Source organism: Xyrauchen texanus, chromosome 34 (assembly GCF_025860055.1).
Source record: "Xyrauchen texanus isolate HMW12.3.18 chromosome 34, RBS_HiC_50CHRs, whole genome shotgun sequence".
NCBI lineage: Eukaryota > Metazoa > Chordata > Actinopteri > Cypriniformes > Catostomidae > Xyrauchen > Xyrauchen texanus.
This window is the reverse complement of record NC_068309.1, coordinates 26,336,435-26,355,095: the sequence shown is the minus strand read 5'-3', so window position 1 is coordinate 26,355,095 and position 18,661 is coordinate 26,336,435. Positions and strand designations below refer to the sequence as shown.

The 18,661-nt window shown below is 38.6% G+C and overlaps 1 protein-coding gene across 2 annotated transcripts in view; it reads left to right on the top strand.

Annotated features, from left to right (window-relative positions):
- LOC127628020 (protein phosphatase Slingshot homolog 2-like) overlaps positions 1–16,635 on the top strand; it is a 45,566-nt gene extending 28,931 nt beyond the window's left edge. For both annotated transcript variants that reach the window (XM_052104669.1, XM_052104668.1), the window contains 3 exons: positions 305–505; positions 9,054–9,960; positions 13,715–16,635. In XM_052104669.1, coding sequence (XP_051960629.1) covers positions 305–505; positions 9,054–9,960; positions 13,715–14,944 — 2,338 coding nt within the window. In that variant the 3' untranslated portion in view covers positions 14,945–16,635. The remainder of the gene's footprint in view (positions 1–304; positions 506–9,053; positions 9,961–13,714) is intronic.
- Positions 16,636–18,661: the final 2,026 nt, after the last annotated feature.

Here is an 18,661-nt window from a genome sequence, read left to right as displayed (position 1 = left end):
CTCAGGTTTTCTGCACGATGACAGTCATGACATAGATATACTGTGGTTTTATTGTTTAAAAATCTCTACTGGCTTTTACACTTCTACATTTGCCACGAAGCCAGAATTTCAGGCTTAATTGGTTACAATGAGCCAGCTTTTCATTAGAAAAGTATTTTTCTCTTTTTCCACTCCTTGATTTCATATTAAATCTTAATTCAAATTAATTAATAGCCTGTGTATTACCTTAATAGTTTTACAAGTGTCCTATTTGAAAATACTACTTCTACCATCTTTTAACACAAGACTATTCTGATACCTACAGGAAAGCAGGAGCAAAGTGTCTAGTGCATTGTAAGATGGGAGTCAGTCGTTCGGCCTCCACTGTGATTGCATATGCCATGAAGGAGTACGGCTGGAATATGGAACAGGCCTTTGAATATGTTAAAGAGCGTCGAGCTGTCACCAAGCCCAACCCTTCATTCATGAGACAACTGGAGGAGTATCAGGGCATCCTGATGGCCAGGTAAATGTCTCTTTTGTATTCATACTTATTGGTTTTAGGAGGATTTGGATCCTAGTGTTTTAGATGTTGTGACATTTTAAGTTACTGTCACACTAGATTATTGTTTTCAGCGATCATTCAGGCATAAACTTGATTTATATAACTGCCAGCCCAGTAGGTGAAAGATGGAGCTCAGTTAAGCATCTGCCAGCAGGAGGTCTATAATCCCTTGACTGTCTGGACTCCCTGCTGAGTTAATGACTCTGAAAACTAGAAAGGCAGATCAAACTTGTTTGAAAAAATATTTGTCGCTGAGCCAGGCACTTGCGGTCTCGTCAAGTAAAAAATTAGCTTCTTTTACTAAAGAGCTGATGTCAAGCTGATCTGAATGTTTTAATCAGGGGTCACACTCAGCCACAGAACATCACAAACGTCTTTGTGATTCTGTCACAAAGCAGTTTTACTGGGGTTCTCATTCAATAAAATTATTAATAAAATTAGTTCAATGTGTCTGTCACCCCTCAACCATTCTGAATTGGCAAGTGTGTTATACCTCCAACCTTAGAGAGCAAGATCTCTGCAAAACTGTTGGTAAGTGTGACACCCTAAGTGAAAATCGAATTGTTTTGAGTTGGCTAGTGTGATGCCATATTTAAGATTTGTGTAGTCCAGGGTTATTATAGTGTTTAATGTTTAATTTAGTTTTTATTTCTATTTTACAGGTGATACTCGAAAAATTAGAATATCGTGCAAAAGTTCATTAATTTCAGTAATTCAACTTAAAAGGTGAAACTAATATATTATATAGACTCATTACAAACAAAGTAAGATATTTCAAGCCTTTATTTGATATAATTTTGATGATTATGGCTTACAGCTTATGAAAACCCCAAATTCAGAATCTCAGAAAATTAGAATATTACATGAAATCAATAAAAAAGGATTTTAAATACAGAAATGTCGGCCCTCTGAAAAGTATAATCATGCATATGTACTCAGTTCTTGGTTTGGGCCCCTTTTGCATTAATTACTGCCTCAATGCGGCGTGGCATGGATGCTATCAGCCTGTGGCACTGCTGAGGTGTTATGGAAGACCAAGATGCTTCAATAGCGGCCTTCAGCTCTTCTGCATTGTTTGGTCTCATGTCTCTCATCTTTCTCTTGGCAATGCCCCATAGATTCTCTATGGGGTTCAGGTCAGGCGAGTTTGCTGGCCAATCAAGCACAGTAATACCATGGTCATTGAACCAGGTTTTGGTACTTTTGGCAGTGTGGGCAGGTGCCAAGTCCTGCTGGAAAATGAAGTCAGCATCTCCATAAAGCTTGTCTGCTGAAGGAAGCATGAAGTGCTCTAAAATGTCCCAGTAGACGGCTGCGTTGACTCTGGACTTAATGAAGCACAGTGGACCAACACCAGCCGATGACATGGCTCCCCAAACCAACACAGACTGTGGAAACTTCACACTGGACTTCAAGCATCTTGGATTGTGTGCCTCTCCATTCTTCCTCCAGACTCTGGGACCTTGGTTTCCAAATGAGATGCAAAATTTGCTCTCATCAGAAAAGAGGACTTTGGACCACTGAGCAACAGACCAGTTCTTTTTTCTTTAGCCCAGGTAAGACGTTTGACATTTGAAGCCCATGTCCAGGACCCGTCTGTGTGTGGTGGCTCTTGATGCAGTAACTCCAGCCTCAGTCCACTCCTTGTGAAGCTCCCCACACATTTGAATGGCCTTTTCCTGACAATCCTCTCCAGGCTATGGTCATCCCTGCTGCTTGTGCACCTTTTTCTTCCACACTTTTCCCTTCCACTTAACTTTCTATTAATGTGCTTTGATACAGCACTTTGAGAACATCCAACTTCTTTTGCAATTACCTTTTGAGGCTTTCCCTCCTTGTGGAGGGTGTCAATGCTGGTTTTCTGCACAACTGTCAGGTCAGCAGTCTTCCCCATGATTGTGAATTCAACTGAACCAGACTGAGAGACCATTTAAAGGCTCAGGAACCCTTTGCAGGTGTTTGGATTAATTAGCTGATTAGAGTGTGACACTTTGAGCCTACAATACTGAACCTTTTCACAATATTCTAATTTTCTGAGATTCTGAATTTGGGGTTTTCATAAGCTGTAAGCCATAATCATCAAAATTATATCAAATAAAGGCTTGAAATATCTTACTTTGCTTGTAATGAGTCTATATAATATATTAGTTTCACCTTTTAAGTTGAATTACTGAAATTAATGAACTTTTGCACGATATTCTAATTTTTCAAGTTTCACCTGTATATCTAATTGGTACTTTACATTTAGTTTAGTTTATATTATACTGTATGAGTGTTTCTTTTTTTCCAGTGTATTTGACATTTGTTTGCCAAAGTTAATGTGTTAATTGATATCTTTTAAAAAAAAACATTTATTTGAATATAGTAATGTTATGGTTTAAATTGATCTATAATATTATAATAATAATATAAAATGTATTTAATTTTTATATATTGTTTGTATATTATGGATTTGTGCTTGTGGGTCTCTGTGTGGGTGGCGATGCATGAGCAACACAATCTGCTTTGCACTTCCTGTATCTTAATTGGCTTATTCACATCTTTTTTTTTTAGATCTAACAAAACCACTGTTCGGAAGGGTTAGGTTGATAGTTTATAGGTTGATAGGTCTGATTGCAGTTTATAGCATGTTTACAGGATGTCGATCAAGACTCACGAAAACAGTATCAAGTTGAAAGATATTTACATAGGTCAATGGCAATCAGCACGGTATTATAATAGATCTTTACTGATAAGTTCCAATACACTTGATGGTGGGTCGAAGTATTTATACGAGTGTGTGGTTGTAAAATAAGGAGATGCAATAAATAATTACTAAATTGGAAGATGCTACATCACTAAATATAATGGAAGGTAATCACTAAATATAAAATTCATAAATGGAAGGCTAGATTATTAGGACTGCTTAGTTTTTACAGTGTGGCCAAATAAACAATACAACAATATTACAAGTAAGGTTATCCACTCTACTTCTTCAATTCTTCAAACAGTCACACCAATATTCAAGCAACAATATTGTGCAAAAAAATTAATCAAATAACATTCAGTAGCAACATGGTATGCTAATGAAGCTAATTCCACTTAATTTATCAAACAGACTTTAATAACCTTCCTAGATCACACATTGTGATAAACTGAACACTTTCATTGTGTCATTGAAGCACACTCATTGAAACGACTCGGGAATCACACAAAAGGGTTAGGAACTTGGAACAAAGGAAAAAGCAGTCTGTTCTGGACATGTGGATCTGCCATTTTGTTGCTAATTAAAAACTTGTGGTGTACTTTTATTAAACTTTACTTGAGCGTCACTTCCCCCTGCTGGCCATAGTTGGTAACACTCTGAATAATTATATGCATGTTAAATTTACTAAGGGCCTTTTGTTGAACCACTCAAGCAGTGACGTTTTTTTTTAAGGAGCCATATTATACACATGTGGCATTCCCCCCACCCGCAATTCGCTTGATAGTCAAGGTTTCTTGCACAAAAGTTTGTAAAAATGACAATTTTATGTCCCCTTTAAGAATTTTACAAAAAGAGAACAGTCAGTAATTGGTAGTTACTTATACAGCAGTTGAGATGTCATTGTCATTTTACAGTGTTAAAGCACAAGCTGTCATCTGTGTACTGTAAACTATGTGTTATTACACCTAAAACTTAGTCTCACTTAGATTAGAGCAGAGGTGTAAATAAGCAAAAAGTGTTGTGACTTTTTGCTCTTCTGCAGAAATATGTGTTAGTACAGTGTTGTGCACTGACCTCATCAATTTTTTGGTTTTACAGTATTTAGCATCAGTATTTTTCTTTTATTATTTACTTATCCTAATTTTTCCATTATTTCCTTAATTCAAAATTATAGAATTTTTTTTATCTTCACAAGAAGTACCATAGTATCACAATGTTTTTGAGTAATGGTCATTGGTAGTGCCATGTATAGTAAAACTATGAAACTGTTTTTTTTTTTTTTGTAGTACCCTGAAAATATCATGTAATATTAATATATAATAATTAAGTACCGTGATATTACCCTTGTAACACCACAGTGCTTCATATTGCTAATCTTTTTCTTGTCTCTTCAATTTCTCTCATCTCTGCTCCCTCACTTCATTCTGTCATCTCTGTTGCTTTCACATCCTGTCATCTCTGAGACTCTCCCCTTTTCTTCCCAATTTGGTATGCCCAATTCCCAATATGCTCTAATTCCTCGTGGAGGCGTAGTGACTCGCCTCAATCCGGGTGGCTGAGGACGAATCTCGCTTGCTTCCGCATCTGAGACCATCAATCCGCACATCTTATCACATGGCTTGTTGAGCGCATTACTGCGGAGACGTAGCGCATGTGGAGGCCCATGCTATTCTCCGTGGCATCCACGCACAACTCGCCATGTGCCCCACCAAGAGCGAGAACCACACGTTATAGTGACGTTATGTGACTCTACCCTCCATAGCAACCGGGCATATTTGGTTGCATAGGAGACCTGGCTGGAGTCACTCAGCATGCCCTGGATTCAAACTCACGACTCCAGAGGTGGTAGTCAGCGTCAATACTCGCTGAGCAACCCAGGCCCCAGAACTGAGACTTTCTAATGTACTTTAACTTAACGTCCTCTGTGAAACACAAATTAAGGTTTTTAGAAGAATATTTCAGCACTGTAGGTCGATACAATGCATGTGAATAGGTGCCAAAATGTTGGACGCTCCAAAAAGCACATAAAGGCAGCATAAAAGTAATCCATATGACTCCAGTAGTTTAAGCCATGTCTTCAGAAGATACATTCTAAGTGCGTGTGAGAAACAGATCAATATTTCATTTTCATTTTTGGGTGAACTATCCCTTTAATGTAATGTTATTTTACTATATTCAGTGATTAATATTTAGAACCTTACTGCAGTAATTTGACAGAACCTTGGTACAATGATGGTACCAAGATAGTAATGCCATGGTTCTGAATGGGTACCATGGTGGCCTACATGTCCAAAAATGGTAATTCCATGGTAGTTTTTTTTAAAGTGATTTTAATAGCTTATTCGTTTAAACAAAAATAAAGTGCTTATGGCTACATGCCACTGTGTTAACATGTGCTGATGTGATTGCACTAAAGCTAAATTAGCTTCAATAGCCACATTAAAAAAAAATGTATCAGCAAAATAGTACTACTTGACTTATTAACTATGGCAAGCACTACTCTTACCATTACTTTTGACTACTGTTGGAAACCTGAATCGGTTTTAGAGTTCTAATCGAAAATACATTTTAAAAACCTTTAGTTTTTTTTGCTTTACCTTTTAATATATTTTAACTTGTTTTTCACCATGAAAATAGACTTGGAAGCTGGCATGGCATAAAATCAATAAATGACTAACTAATTGACTAGTGTTGGGTAAGTTACTCCACCAAAAACTACTAAATACTTGTATAAAAAGTGTAATAAAATTACGTTACAGATTACTTCCTCGATAAAGTAACCACATTACTTTGAATTTACTTTTTAAAATTTCTCACTGAAAAGTTTTTTCTTTTAATTAGCAAATTCAAAATAATGTCTGTATTTCCTCCTTGTTCATTGTCACGCAAGTCACACACTGCATTACAGGTTTCTCCCTTAAAAATAACTCATTATGGGGTGTAAATCCTTTACCTGTCACAGAAACTCAAACTGACGTACACATGAACATAATACATTTAAGTTTTACATAAATAGTACTATTTTAGAATTGTGTAGCTGAAGTAATTTACTTAAAAGTAAATACATTTATTGAAAGCCAGTAACCGTAATCTGATTACTAGAATTTAAAATGTAGTTACACAAATTCTGTACTTGTTGATCTAATTATTGAGTAATTCGATTACATTTTAATTACTTTGAGTACTTTGCATGAGCAGTTATTGAGCAGACGAGCTACAGTATTCATCTCTGTCCAAGTATACATGACACCACGCGTAATCGAATAGCTGAAATAAGGTGACAGGTGGTTTCTGGTTGACCTTTTGCATCATAGTAGCATGTTGAAGAAGTCAGCTAACTAGCTTCTTAACAGCGAGATGCACACAACATGACACAGCAACATGGAAATTTCTGACAGCCTTGTGAATTTCTTACATTTGTTTACGCATTGATTTTGGTGCAGATTAGATGTCCGTTATCTTTTTGACGATGCAATTTGCGATAGCGATTCATAGCGATTGCTGATATTTTAAAGGTTTGTTGTCTGTACACTTGAACAGTTCTGCATCTGTCACTGGACCTGTTATTTGCTTCAAGCTGCATATTCAATAAATATCATGCTTTCTGCCTCATTCTATGAATGATATCCACATAAGATGTATAAAAAAAAAAAAGCTGTTATACTAATATATATATATATATGAAAGTGAGATATATGCAAATTGCAATAGATCATGTATAAATTGCAATGTTTACATTCCGCATTCATGGTGCTAATGCTAGCATGCAAAACTTGGAATAATAATTAGAGGCACATCAATGTGTCACAGGTGTGAATGGCTTACAGACTGCTGATCCATCCAAAAAGGAACATTTCTAGCCTATGCCATGATGTACTGTAAGGTGCGTCCATTCAGAAGTGATTATCCCTATGCCCTATTCACGTCAAACTTTACCATCCACTGTGAGAGATTTGGAGGGCTGAAAGGTATGGAGCTCAAAATTTATTTGGAGCTCGCCAGTCATTTTTATTGGATATTCAGTTTGAAATGATCTCGTAGCATGGCTATCATGATTGTTTCCCCTTCAAAGTGTCCTTCGGAAGCTGATTTATCCCGTTTGGAGCACAAGTACATCTGTGTTGTTGCTTTTTTCTGCTTTGTATTGCGTTTGACTTTTGGCTTAAATGCACAGCGCGCCTCACCTCTGTTTTAAGAACATGCGCATAACACCAAGGCCAACTGTGGTCCGATTAATGTATATACATGCTAGACAATGCCTAGCTACAATCGCATTATCTAGGTCTGTTGGTTTGATTCTGCAAAAAATGGACTGGTACGTCAGACTAAAGCGTTTACATGACATTTTAAAAAGTCTAATTATTGTTTTTGTCTGACTGAAATCAAACTTTAAAAAGTGCATGAAAACGCAATAATTTATGTTTGAATTAAATAATTTTGTAATCAGATTACACCCAACACTGCAATTGATGCATAACTAGAGTTTTGCTCGGGCCTTACCCGAGCCTGTGTGGCCCAACCCTACCCGGCCCAAATGATACCATCAGATTATAAGCTTGAACCCGAAATCTCTCACTATCTTTATAATTTCTTCTCCTAGCAAGTACTGTTGCAATAGGCAATTTTTTTTATGTAAGCATATAGGCATTGTTCGTAACAATATTGAAACCGTAAACATAAGGCATGGCAGCCCCTCAGAAAAAATAATTGAAACCGGTGTCTCGACAAGTTCTTTTTAACTTGACACCGTTTTTAAGTACCGGTCCTGCACGAGTCACTGAAGAAACCATGAGCTGCGGTGCAACAGTCAAAGACATTTGTCCAGCATGTATTTTCATAGGAAAACAAGGGGAAAACAGAACAGATGCACACAAAAACTCATCCATTCACACATGTCTGTAAGTGAGAGCTCGTGTGAGAAACAAGTTCTGTAGTACTATTTAATTTTTCATTCATTACAAACCTGAAGTTCTACTTGGAAAAACGGACCTGAAACCAGCCCGAAACCCATCGAGTTCTTTCGGGTTGCAGACCTCTATGCAAGACTCTTCCCGCATGATTTGTGCTATGGACATGAATAGCCACATCTGGCCAGTGCGAGTTAGTGCTATCAACTTGTCAGCCGGGGCCAATAGCTTAAGACCTCGCATTGCGAGACTTACCATAAGGCTAATAGCCCCGCTAAAACCCGCTCTTAATACTCTGCCCTGGTGCTAATGTCACACACCCCGCCCATTTCACAAGCAAGACGGAAGCTCAAGCTGAGGTATAAGACTCTTGAGACTAGCTAGCCCTATAAATGAACTTGGTGGAGACTGAAGCTGCCATTTGTTGGTTACTTTGGTCTTTGCTTGGTGGAAAGCGAGACCTGACATCCCGGAAGTGACAGTCGGAATGCAAATGTCCCTGGCACGCACTTGCACGCCCTCGTTTGGCCCGACAGTCGAAACACTGCTAATAATACCTCAAATATTGAGGAGAGGTATGCTAATGTATATTTTGTAATCATACTTATGATTGTGCATTGGAGGGACCCAATCCATATCTTATACATATATTATCATGTGCTCAAGTGCCCCAAGCTTAGGGCTCTAATGACTTGGCCCAGTAAGCAACCACAGTGAACACCCCAGCAACCACATAGGAATGCCCTGGCAACCACACACAACACCACGTGTAATGTCACTGAGACTTTTGCACTCAAAAAAAATGTGATGGTTAGGAGTGAAAAAAATAAAAGCTCCTTTTTGTATTGTTTACTTCTTTTATCAGTTCGTATTCCTACTTTTTGATTATTCTAACTTTTTCTTTTTTCCATAACAGCAAACAGAGGCACAATAAGTTGTGGCGTTCCCACTCAGACAGTGACCTGTCTGAGCACCATGAGCCACTGTGTAAGGCCCCTGCTGCACAGTCTCTGGGTCGTTCCAATTCTCGCAACCAAATCAGCAGCCAGACCTCACCCTCAATACAAGAACTACTACAGACTCTTACACCCAACTCAGCCATTGCCACTGGAGCTAAAATCCAGGTAGAGCCTGAAACCATACCTTGGCCAGACACCCATATTTACAACGGTGTGGGGAACCCAAATGAATATCTCCATGGACCCCCAAAGGAAGCCTCCTTCCCTAGACCCAAGGCTGCCACTGTTGTCCCAGAGGCCAGATCTGATCTCACCTCTGTGACCATTGCCGAGACAGTCCCGTTGGGTCGTCCTCATCCACCTGCCACTATACTCCATCCCCCCTCGTCCCCCAGGCTTCTCTCAGATGCAAAGGTCAAGCAAGCAGTCCCTGAACAGCCGGAGGTTTCCAATCTTGTGCCTTTGGAGAAGCCTGATTCTAAGGTACTCTCGTCTGTGAACATTAGGAGTATAACACCTGAGCCATGCACACAGAACCTGGGTTTTTCAGGGCTGCAGGACCTCTGCCAACAAGTGCCTAATACGGAGACAGACTGTGCAGGGCTAAGTCACACCAGTGATGAAGACCTTCATCCTGTTGCCACGTTACACACAGCTGGTCTCTCTACCACCCACCCCTCAACTCAAAGCACAGACCGAATTGACTTCTTCAGTGCCAGAGAGAAATTCCAGGGCCTTTCTCAAGAGGGGCAAACCCGCGGGACTGAACAGACAGCACAGCAGGCACCGCTGGACAAATGTCCGAGTGTAGAGACAAAGCATCTACTTCTTGACAACCCTATTAAAGAGGAAGAGCAGAAAAGGGTATGTTATTTTTTTTTTAATTATGCAGTTACATTTGCTATGGAAACATGGATTGCTGGTACAATTTTGGATCCTGCCTATAATAGTTTTAATTAAAGGGAAGGTTCACCCAAAAAAGTTAAACCTGAATTTTTTTTTTATGTTACTCATCCTCATGTGGTTCCAAACCTGTATGGCTGTGAATGAAAGTGGATGTTAAGCAGAATGTTAGCCTCAGTCACTTTTGATTTTCATTGCATCTTTTTTTACATACAATGAAAGTGAATGGTGACTCAGACTAATATTCTGCCTAATCTCCTTTTGTATTTCACGAAATAAATACATTTTTGGGTGAAAAATCCCTTTAACAAAAGTATTTTTAATGCACTAGAGTAGATAGTATGTATTAATGCTACAATATGCTACAATGCTGTAATAATGCTCCTTTAATTTCTAAAAATACACAAGTACACAAAGTACAGTACTCTTTATGTGTCATTCTTTCTATAAACAACAGTTTACCATGCCTTGGTAAAATATTCAGCCCCCAATACTTTTTTCACAAATGTCTCAGATTCCACATTTAAAATATAAATTTGCTTCTAAAATATTAATCAGCTGTTGAACATTATGACAAATCAAAATGAAAAAGAAATGACCAAAGTCTTTTAAAACAAATTTTTTAATCTAAAGCATAAACTTCCTGAGAAATAAATGTTCATACCCTTTATAACTTTAAGGCTCAACTTGTTTGGGTCCAAGATATTAACCTATTAATAAGGTTGGGATCCGAGAACAGGTTTTGGTTCTTTTCTTTCTTTCTATCTTTTTTTAATACTGGAACCCTATGAATTTCCAAGATGTTCTGTTCATTTAATGGTTTTTAAATGTTCTTGAATTAAACTTATACAATTTGTTTGTGGTGTCCACCTCTGTAAGAAATTGGTGGATCTTCTGTTTTTTAATACTTCATGAGCATATAACTTTTCCTTTCTATAAGGTCAAAAAGTATGGTCGGATTTACCATTGAACAAACCAAAATGAAGACAAAACAAGGGATGAGTGGCATGTAATTGTGAAGGAGCACAAATCTGGAGATTGATACAGGACAGTCAAAGGTACAGCACATACCTTGGAGCTCAGTGCAGTCCTTCATATAAAGGCTGAAATATGGAACCACAGCCACACTGCCTAGGATAGGCCACCCTCCTAAACAGGCATTTTTCTTACAGAAGTCAGTGGCTCCCACTGAAAATGATGTCCATGGGGGAACAACCTTCAAGCTATTGTACAAAAACTGCCTTTATGGAAGAGTGCCAAAGAAGAAGCCATGATTGTAAATATCAGTTGAAGATGCTACAAGACGTGAAAGAAGGTCTTGTGGTCTGATGAGACTAAGTCCCGGTTTACTCTTGGTATTAAGATCCATCTCCGATGATCAGACCTCAAGGTGATCAGATGAGACACATTGCCTTTTACACCTGTTAATAATGTGTCTCCTGTGATCATTTGTGTTCAGCTTTCCAGTGGAGGGTCTCTGATTTTGAGACTACATACTTTGCATACTACGTCAGTGTGTTACTGTGCGTTTATTAAATGCAAAAAGGTCAAGAAAAAAGCATGAAAAAAATTGCAGCACTGTTTATTTAAAATATATACTTGAATTTTAATCTAAGCTCAAATATGATGTTTTGAGCAGAATCATTTTATATGTTTTAGTGGAGTCAGAATTTAAGCGAACTCTAGATGATCTGTGTCACTGCATGATGACTGCATAATTTTTTTATAAAAAGCTGCACATACGCTGATGACAATGTAAATCGAAAATGTTTTGTCTTTGCACTGAGCACGTTTTGCACTTTTTGGCCTCTCGATAAATGTAAAAATTGTAAGACTTTTTCTAAGCATTGTGTTCGAGCTTCCCCTCTCTTTTGGACTATAGCTGCATGTAACCAGCTAAATTTAAAACTCTTGTTTTAGTGCTGTGGTTGATTGACAGGGGAGTAGGAGGTCCTTCACTGTTGTCCAGGATGCATCAGGACAGATTAGCATTTACACATGCAATATGGTCACATGCAATTTCATCCAGATGCTGTTTGAGGGATAGGCTCACAAAACTTTTTTGACCCTTTGTGATCGGATTGCTTGAAACAGATACCAGATGTAAACAGGGCCTAAAGTGGAAACCTAAAATGTGTGGTAAGCTAAGTGATGTGCACTGATAATCTGATCAAATGAATGCTGCACAGTATATCAAGGCTTTTGGAGAAAACCTACTACTACTGCCAGAAAGTGTAAACTAATGAGGACGTTTGAGTTTCAGCAGTACAATGACTCAAAACACTGCCAAAGCAACACTCGAGTGGCTTAAAATGGGGAAAAGTGATGTCCTTGAGTGACTTAGTGTCCTGACCTTAGCCCCATCAAACATCTGTGAAGGGACCTAAAAATGACTCCACTGCCACAAGCCAACAAGGAATGAGCTAATAATAATGTAAAATTTATAGAGACTTGTCCAAAATGACTGACGGCTGTTATTCCTGTGAAATGTTTGAGCTGGGTACTAAAGAAGGGGGGTGAATATTTATTAACTATTGACATTTCAGTTCTTACGTTTTTTTGTTTAGAATTGTATTTTTTTTATTTTTTTATTATGAAAACAAATATCAGTCTAATTAAAGTTTTAGGTTGTGAAAAATTGTTGGGGCTCAATACTTTTTCAAGGCACTGTATTTAGTTTTTAGTATATTTGAAATACTGTATTTTATTTATTTTAGACAGTTAAATAAAATGATGCACAAAACTTTGAATATATATGTGTTAACATTATACTATCATCCCGCAGCAAGGGAACAATGTACCTGAGAGTAAGTGACAAACTCCATTAAAAATCAGGTTCTGTTCCATACCGTGTCTCACAACCATGTTTTAAGTTCAATCTCATGTCCCACACTGCCACCCACTGTTTATAAGAAATGTTGCATGGCTTCTCCATCTCTTGTCATGGTGTTTGATCAGTCTGCTGCAGTTGCATTACAATGTAATGCACAATTAGAGTTAAAGGTGATGTGTGTCATTTATTTATTAAAAAATTAATAAAACTAAAAGTGCTCTGTAGCACTTTTAAATGTTTTATTTGTTTGAGCTACCTGACATGACAACATCTGTTTCAACCAATGGCGAGAGTTGTCTGCCTGCTCCAAACAAGGCAGACGGTGTGGGGGAAAAAGCCTCATGGACTTGCACTGAGGGAAGGATGGACCCGAGCCATATCTAGGGACCAGAATATCATAGAGACATGGTGGTGGACTTTTCTTACTTGTGCCAGGACATTTTGTCATTTCTACAGTTACACTGTCTGTGCATCTGCCTCCCTGCCATTGACTGTACTAAAAGTATTATAATGCATTCATAATGCACATGTGTCAAACACGTCAGCCGTGGCCAAATGTAATGGCACGTGGAAAAATGAGGTATACCTTTGCGTTCAGCAACCACTCTTAGCACCTGCATAGCAACACATTAACAACTATTTAGGTGACCTTACTCAACTGCATAGCAATGCTCCTGCAACCATTCAAAACACTCTACCATCGTGTTTTACAAAGGCAAGCACCAATAACATTTGTTTCAGAAAATGAAAAATCTCTTTATTTTTGCAATTCTGTTTGGTGCCACTAGTGGCAAAGAAATTACACACTTCACCTTTAATTCATTGAAACAATTAAGTTAGATATTCCTTGAAAATAAACATTCCTTTCTGTTTCTGCTACAGGAGAGTTGCAGTGTCTCACTCCATAACAAAGTTTCAGAAATTGAGTCCATAAGGCACAGCGTAACCCCTCCTCCCCCTCCTACCAGCCAACCTGTTTCCTGTAGCAGTGAGGAAGAGGAGTTAGCTCAAGGCACATTAATGGAAGCTGAAATGGAGAAGGTGGATCAAGGGAAAGACGTGCAAAGCGACTGGCCAAAAGGCACTGTGCGCCGAGCTACCAGAGAGCTTGAGCAGAAGATCAAGCAGGAGGTCACGGCAACAGCACTGGCATCCTCGGCCCCCGCGTGTTCCTCGCGATGTTCCCCCATCAACACCAGCACCAGAGAGAGAACTGAGGAGACCTCACCCCACATACACCTCACACCTGATCCAATCACTGTGTCAAGTCACCGTCACCAGCCTCAGAACATTGTGGAGAAGATGGAGAAAGAACATTCAGCCGATGAGGGAAGTGAGAGAGAGCACACAGGTTTTGTCAGGTCAGAAATGAGCCTCATCCACTTAAGACAAAACTCATCTCCAGCCGTGTTTCTTCAGCTGGATGGAATCACGGAGCAGGAGAGTTGCACAGACTCCGATTGTCATTCTGGACGCTGTCCTAAAGACATGAGGGAAACTTGGGAATCCCTGAAAGAGCTCGGGGCGTTCCTCTGGAAGGTGAGCGGCTTCTCAGACAAAAGTTTTAGCCCACCATGGTCGAGAAGGGAGCAGAGAAAAGGCCGGGATTTGCGAGAGAGGACCAAAGAGGTGGAGGCTCGAATTCGTCAGGCTGGGCTAACCCGCCCCTCAGTGATGAAGCGGTCGGCCTCTTTGGCCAAGCTTGGGTTGTTGGAGCTCTCACTTGTTGACCTGAGCGAGCTTGATTTGTGTCCCGCCATACTCTCTTCTTCCACCAATAAGCCACGGCCCCACTTGTGTAGTGATGATACCTCAAAAAAGAAGCGCGTTGTACCCCTTTGCACTCCCGATCTTCCTTCCTTGTTCACATCACCGGTTTCTTCCACTGAATCGCATATGCTCGGACACACCGAGGATTGTAAAACTGAAGAGGCGGAATGTAGTGACTGTGATGTCATGCCACTGCCACTCTCCCCATCGTCCAATCATTGTTGTGGGCAGGATAACACACAAGATGCAGCGATTCCATTGGCAACACGCCAACAATATGGGAGGACACATCCCTTGCGGAGGCTGAAAAAACGAACCGTTAACCCTTACCACACAATGTGACTTTGATTTTGTTTTTATGCCAGTATGTGTGAGTCAGTATGTTTAGATGCACTTTTATAATTGGGCTACAGCAGGTTTATGTGTAGTCGAGCTACAGTCTTCACCTGACAATGCATAATCAAATATTTGAAGTAAGGACATTAGCTGAGGACAGTGTCAGAAATAAACCTGCTTTGTCAAGGAGCAATATTTGCCCCTGAATTAGATTTTTAGGGGGATTTTTTTTTTTTTTACCTTTTATGACAAACAAAGTTTATCTCAACCGATTGCTTCAATTGAATTAGTCAATTTACACATAATTGTCTTTGTAGGTAGGTAATTGATTACCTCTTACCCCATAAATTCAATCAACATCAATATTATATACCATATATATAACTAGGACTGTAATAGAATATTGAGAACAATATCAGATGTTACAAATAATAAATAGAAGAATTAATTACAAGGGCGATTCATTATTTTTTGACCCCACATTTTGATTTTCGGGGCCTTTTTGTCCTAAGCCACTCTTAATTTCTAAACCTGGCTGAGGAAGTGCATGCACACAATGGTGGGGCCAGTTTTGGTCCGATTAACGTGTATACATGCTGGACAAAGCCAAGCTACAATAGCATTATCTACAGTAGGTCTGTTTGTCTTACATTTCAAAAATCAGACTAGTACAATTTCAGTCCGACTAAGCATTTACATGAAGAATGATTGTTTTAGTGCAACTAAAACAGAACTTTTAAAGTGCATGTAAACGTACTAAGTGCATGTGTTTGTACTTGCCAGTGCGAGTCTGTGATTAACCACTTGCCATGCATACCTCAGTGGGCCTTAACCAACCTGAAATCAAAAACTGCAAGGAAGGTTTATAGTCGGCAGATTTTTTAGGGCACAAGGGATTGAATGTTTTGGTGGGGTTGATGGCACATAGAATTGGAATCCTGTAATCCTGACCCATCATTTGAGTAGAAAAATCACTGCTCTGGAAGAACAATAAAGTGTAATGACTGATGTAATTTTTGCACAATGTCTATCAATTCGTTCATTGCATACAATGGTAAGAAATTTACCACTTTATCCTTTACCTGTCAGTCTATGAACAGATACCACAAAATGCACTCTGCTGAATTGTATGGATTCTGTAGGGTGTGTGTGTGTGTGTGTGTATGTGTGTTGAGGGCTGGAAAAGAGCCATAGATGAGTATGTATGTTTAAATGCATTCAGAAATGAGTGTTATGTAATTGTGAGTGTAAAATTATTACAGATGTGAGGTTATTTTGTGTGCATGTGGGTCTAATGAGAATGGGGTCAAATCTGTGGTACTTGTAGAATGTAAAGTTTAAGGGCCTCAGTGTGTGTGTATGAATATTTTGTGGATGTGTATGGTATGTATACTTCAATGTGGGTGTGTGCACATGTTCTGTCCGTTTTAAACTCCAGTGCAGTTTCTTCCTTCAGCAGTTTTAAAAAGAGACATGGGGGAGCTTAATATGCACTTTTTATTATCGTTTTACATGTTTTTTTTAAACTGTGGTTTGTATTCTGGAGGCATGCTTGCAGAGTATGTATTTAGTGTTGCTTGTAAGGATGTGTTGTACAGTGCAAAAAAAGAAAGATGACAGAAATGTGTCTTTCTGTTCATTGTAAGACTGGATAATATTTCTCTTTATCGTGCTTAAACTGTGACAATTAAAGGAAATTTAAAATGCACAATGGTAACAGTTTTCTTGTATTTTATTAATCTGAATGATTCATATGTTCCGTGTTTTTTTTTTTTTTTTTTTTTTTCAAAGAATTTAAGTTGATCATAATTAACTGACAGCCTGCTACACTAAAAAGTGTTGTTATTGGGGAGCTATTTCTACCTGATCTGACACTTAAAGGGATAGTTCAACCATAAATATATTATTATCAACATCCAAACCCACATAAATCTTCTTTGGAACATGAGATGGAAAACAATTTTTAAGAAGGCTAGCTCTTTTTTTTTTCCTTCTTCCATACAATGAAAGTGAATATGAACAGCGGCTATTACGCTTGGCTGTTAGTCTCTAAAGCCAAGCGTACACTACATGACTTGCAGTCGGCACCCTGTGATCCACTGTCTTGTTTTTCGTCATGCTGGTTGGTACATGCACTACAAGGCCATTCGTACCCGACTGAGGCATGTATAAACTGGTATTAAGATGTGTTTTGGTTGATCCAATCACAAATGAACAAGCGAGACATTACCATTACACCTGGTCGTCTCTTTTGACCACTTATATTTGGATTTTGAGGAGAGAGTCTCTGATTTCATGAGGACATGCATTAGTCATTACGTCTGTGTTTTAGTGAAAGATAATAAAGCGCAAAGACTACAAATGAGAGAACACTAAAGAAAGCACAAAAAATCGGTGCACAGTTTCTCTTTTTATATTTGCGAACATGATGTTTAGAGCAAAATTCGTAGTTATTTTAGTGCAGTACCTTTACTTGAGCTTCTAATGTATGTGCTGCTCATATTTGTGTCCCTATCATGCATGTTCCTGCATTTGTTTTTTAGATCGTATGCCTATAAAAGGACGTTACAGCTGTCTTCAGCGTTGTCCCGTTTCAAATCGGGATCGCTCAAAATGCATCTTAAAATTAAGATAACGATATCGTTCCCAAACTCGCACAGTTTATTCATGACAAAATGACCACGAACATGAAAGAATGGCTCTCGCCCATTTTTGTGCTTATTGGCACCATTTGCAAAAGGAACAATTTAAGTAAAACAGCTGAAAATAATAAAGACACCGGGTAGGGAGATGTGGGTGATGTTTTATTTGATTTTCAAATAATTTTTGTTTTCTGAAACTTCATGTCGCAGACCAGTTGCCGACTCAAAACATCAAAGGAGATGAGCTTGCTTGAGTTTTGTAGTGTACACTTGGCTTAACACTCAGCCGAACATCTTTTGTGTTCCCTGGAAAAAAAAATATTCAAACAGGTTTAGAACAACATGAGGTAATAATGATGTAAGTGATGACTTAAAAATTATTCCTTTAAAATGTGCTTTAATTGGTGTGACCTAATGTAGTCATGTTGATTCAGTCATATTAAATGAGATGTTACTCTACCACATGAAGCACATCTTTAGATTTCCTAACAAAACTGTTGTAGTGTACTGTATGTATTGGAGTACATTAAAGAAAAGCTACAGCAAACTAGCTGTTCACAATGTACAAATAAATGACAATAACCTCACTTTATCAGCAGCTTTTATTGTTTTGTTTTTTTAACACCACCAAAATGTAGATTTATTTCACAATATTGTACGCAAGGGTGCAGAAGCCGCGAGGGACGTGTCCCCCACACACACTTTTCCAAGCTAAACCCATACTGAGTTCAGATGGTGGATTTGTATATTCTTTGCGTTTTGCCAATCACAGGTGATTTTCATGAGCTGAAACAACCCTTATGTAACAGGTCATCAGTCAGACAGTCTAATCAACACGGCCCTGTTCATTGCTTTCAACAATGCTCATTTCTCCATGTTTTTATCAGCATTGATGTTGATCTAAATTAATAATCTAGAGATGAGGAACACACAATTGAGAGTTATTTATTGGCATATCATTCTTGATTGGCAGCATTACGTAAAATACACTGCAGAAATGAACAGAACAATCCTTCTTTTAAGCACACATTGTAAGTGGAGTTTATATCAGTGCATGAGTCTTCATTAAGTTATGATTTTT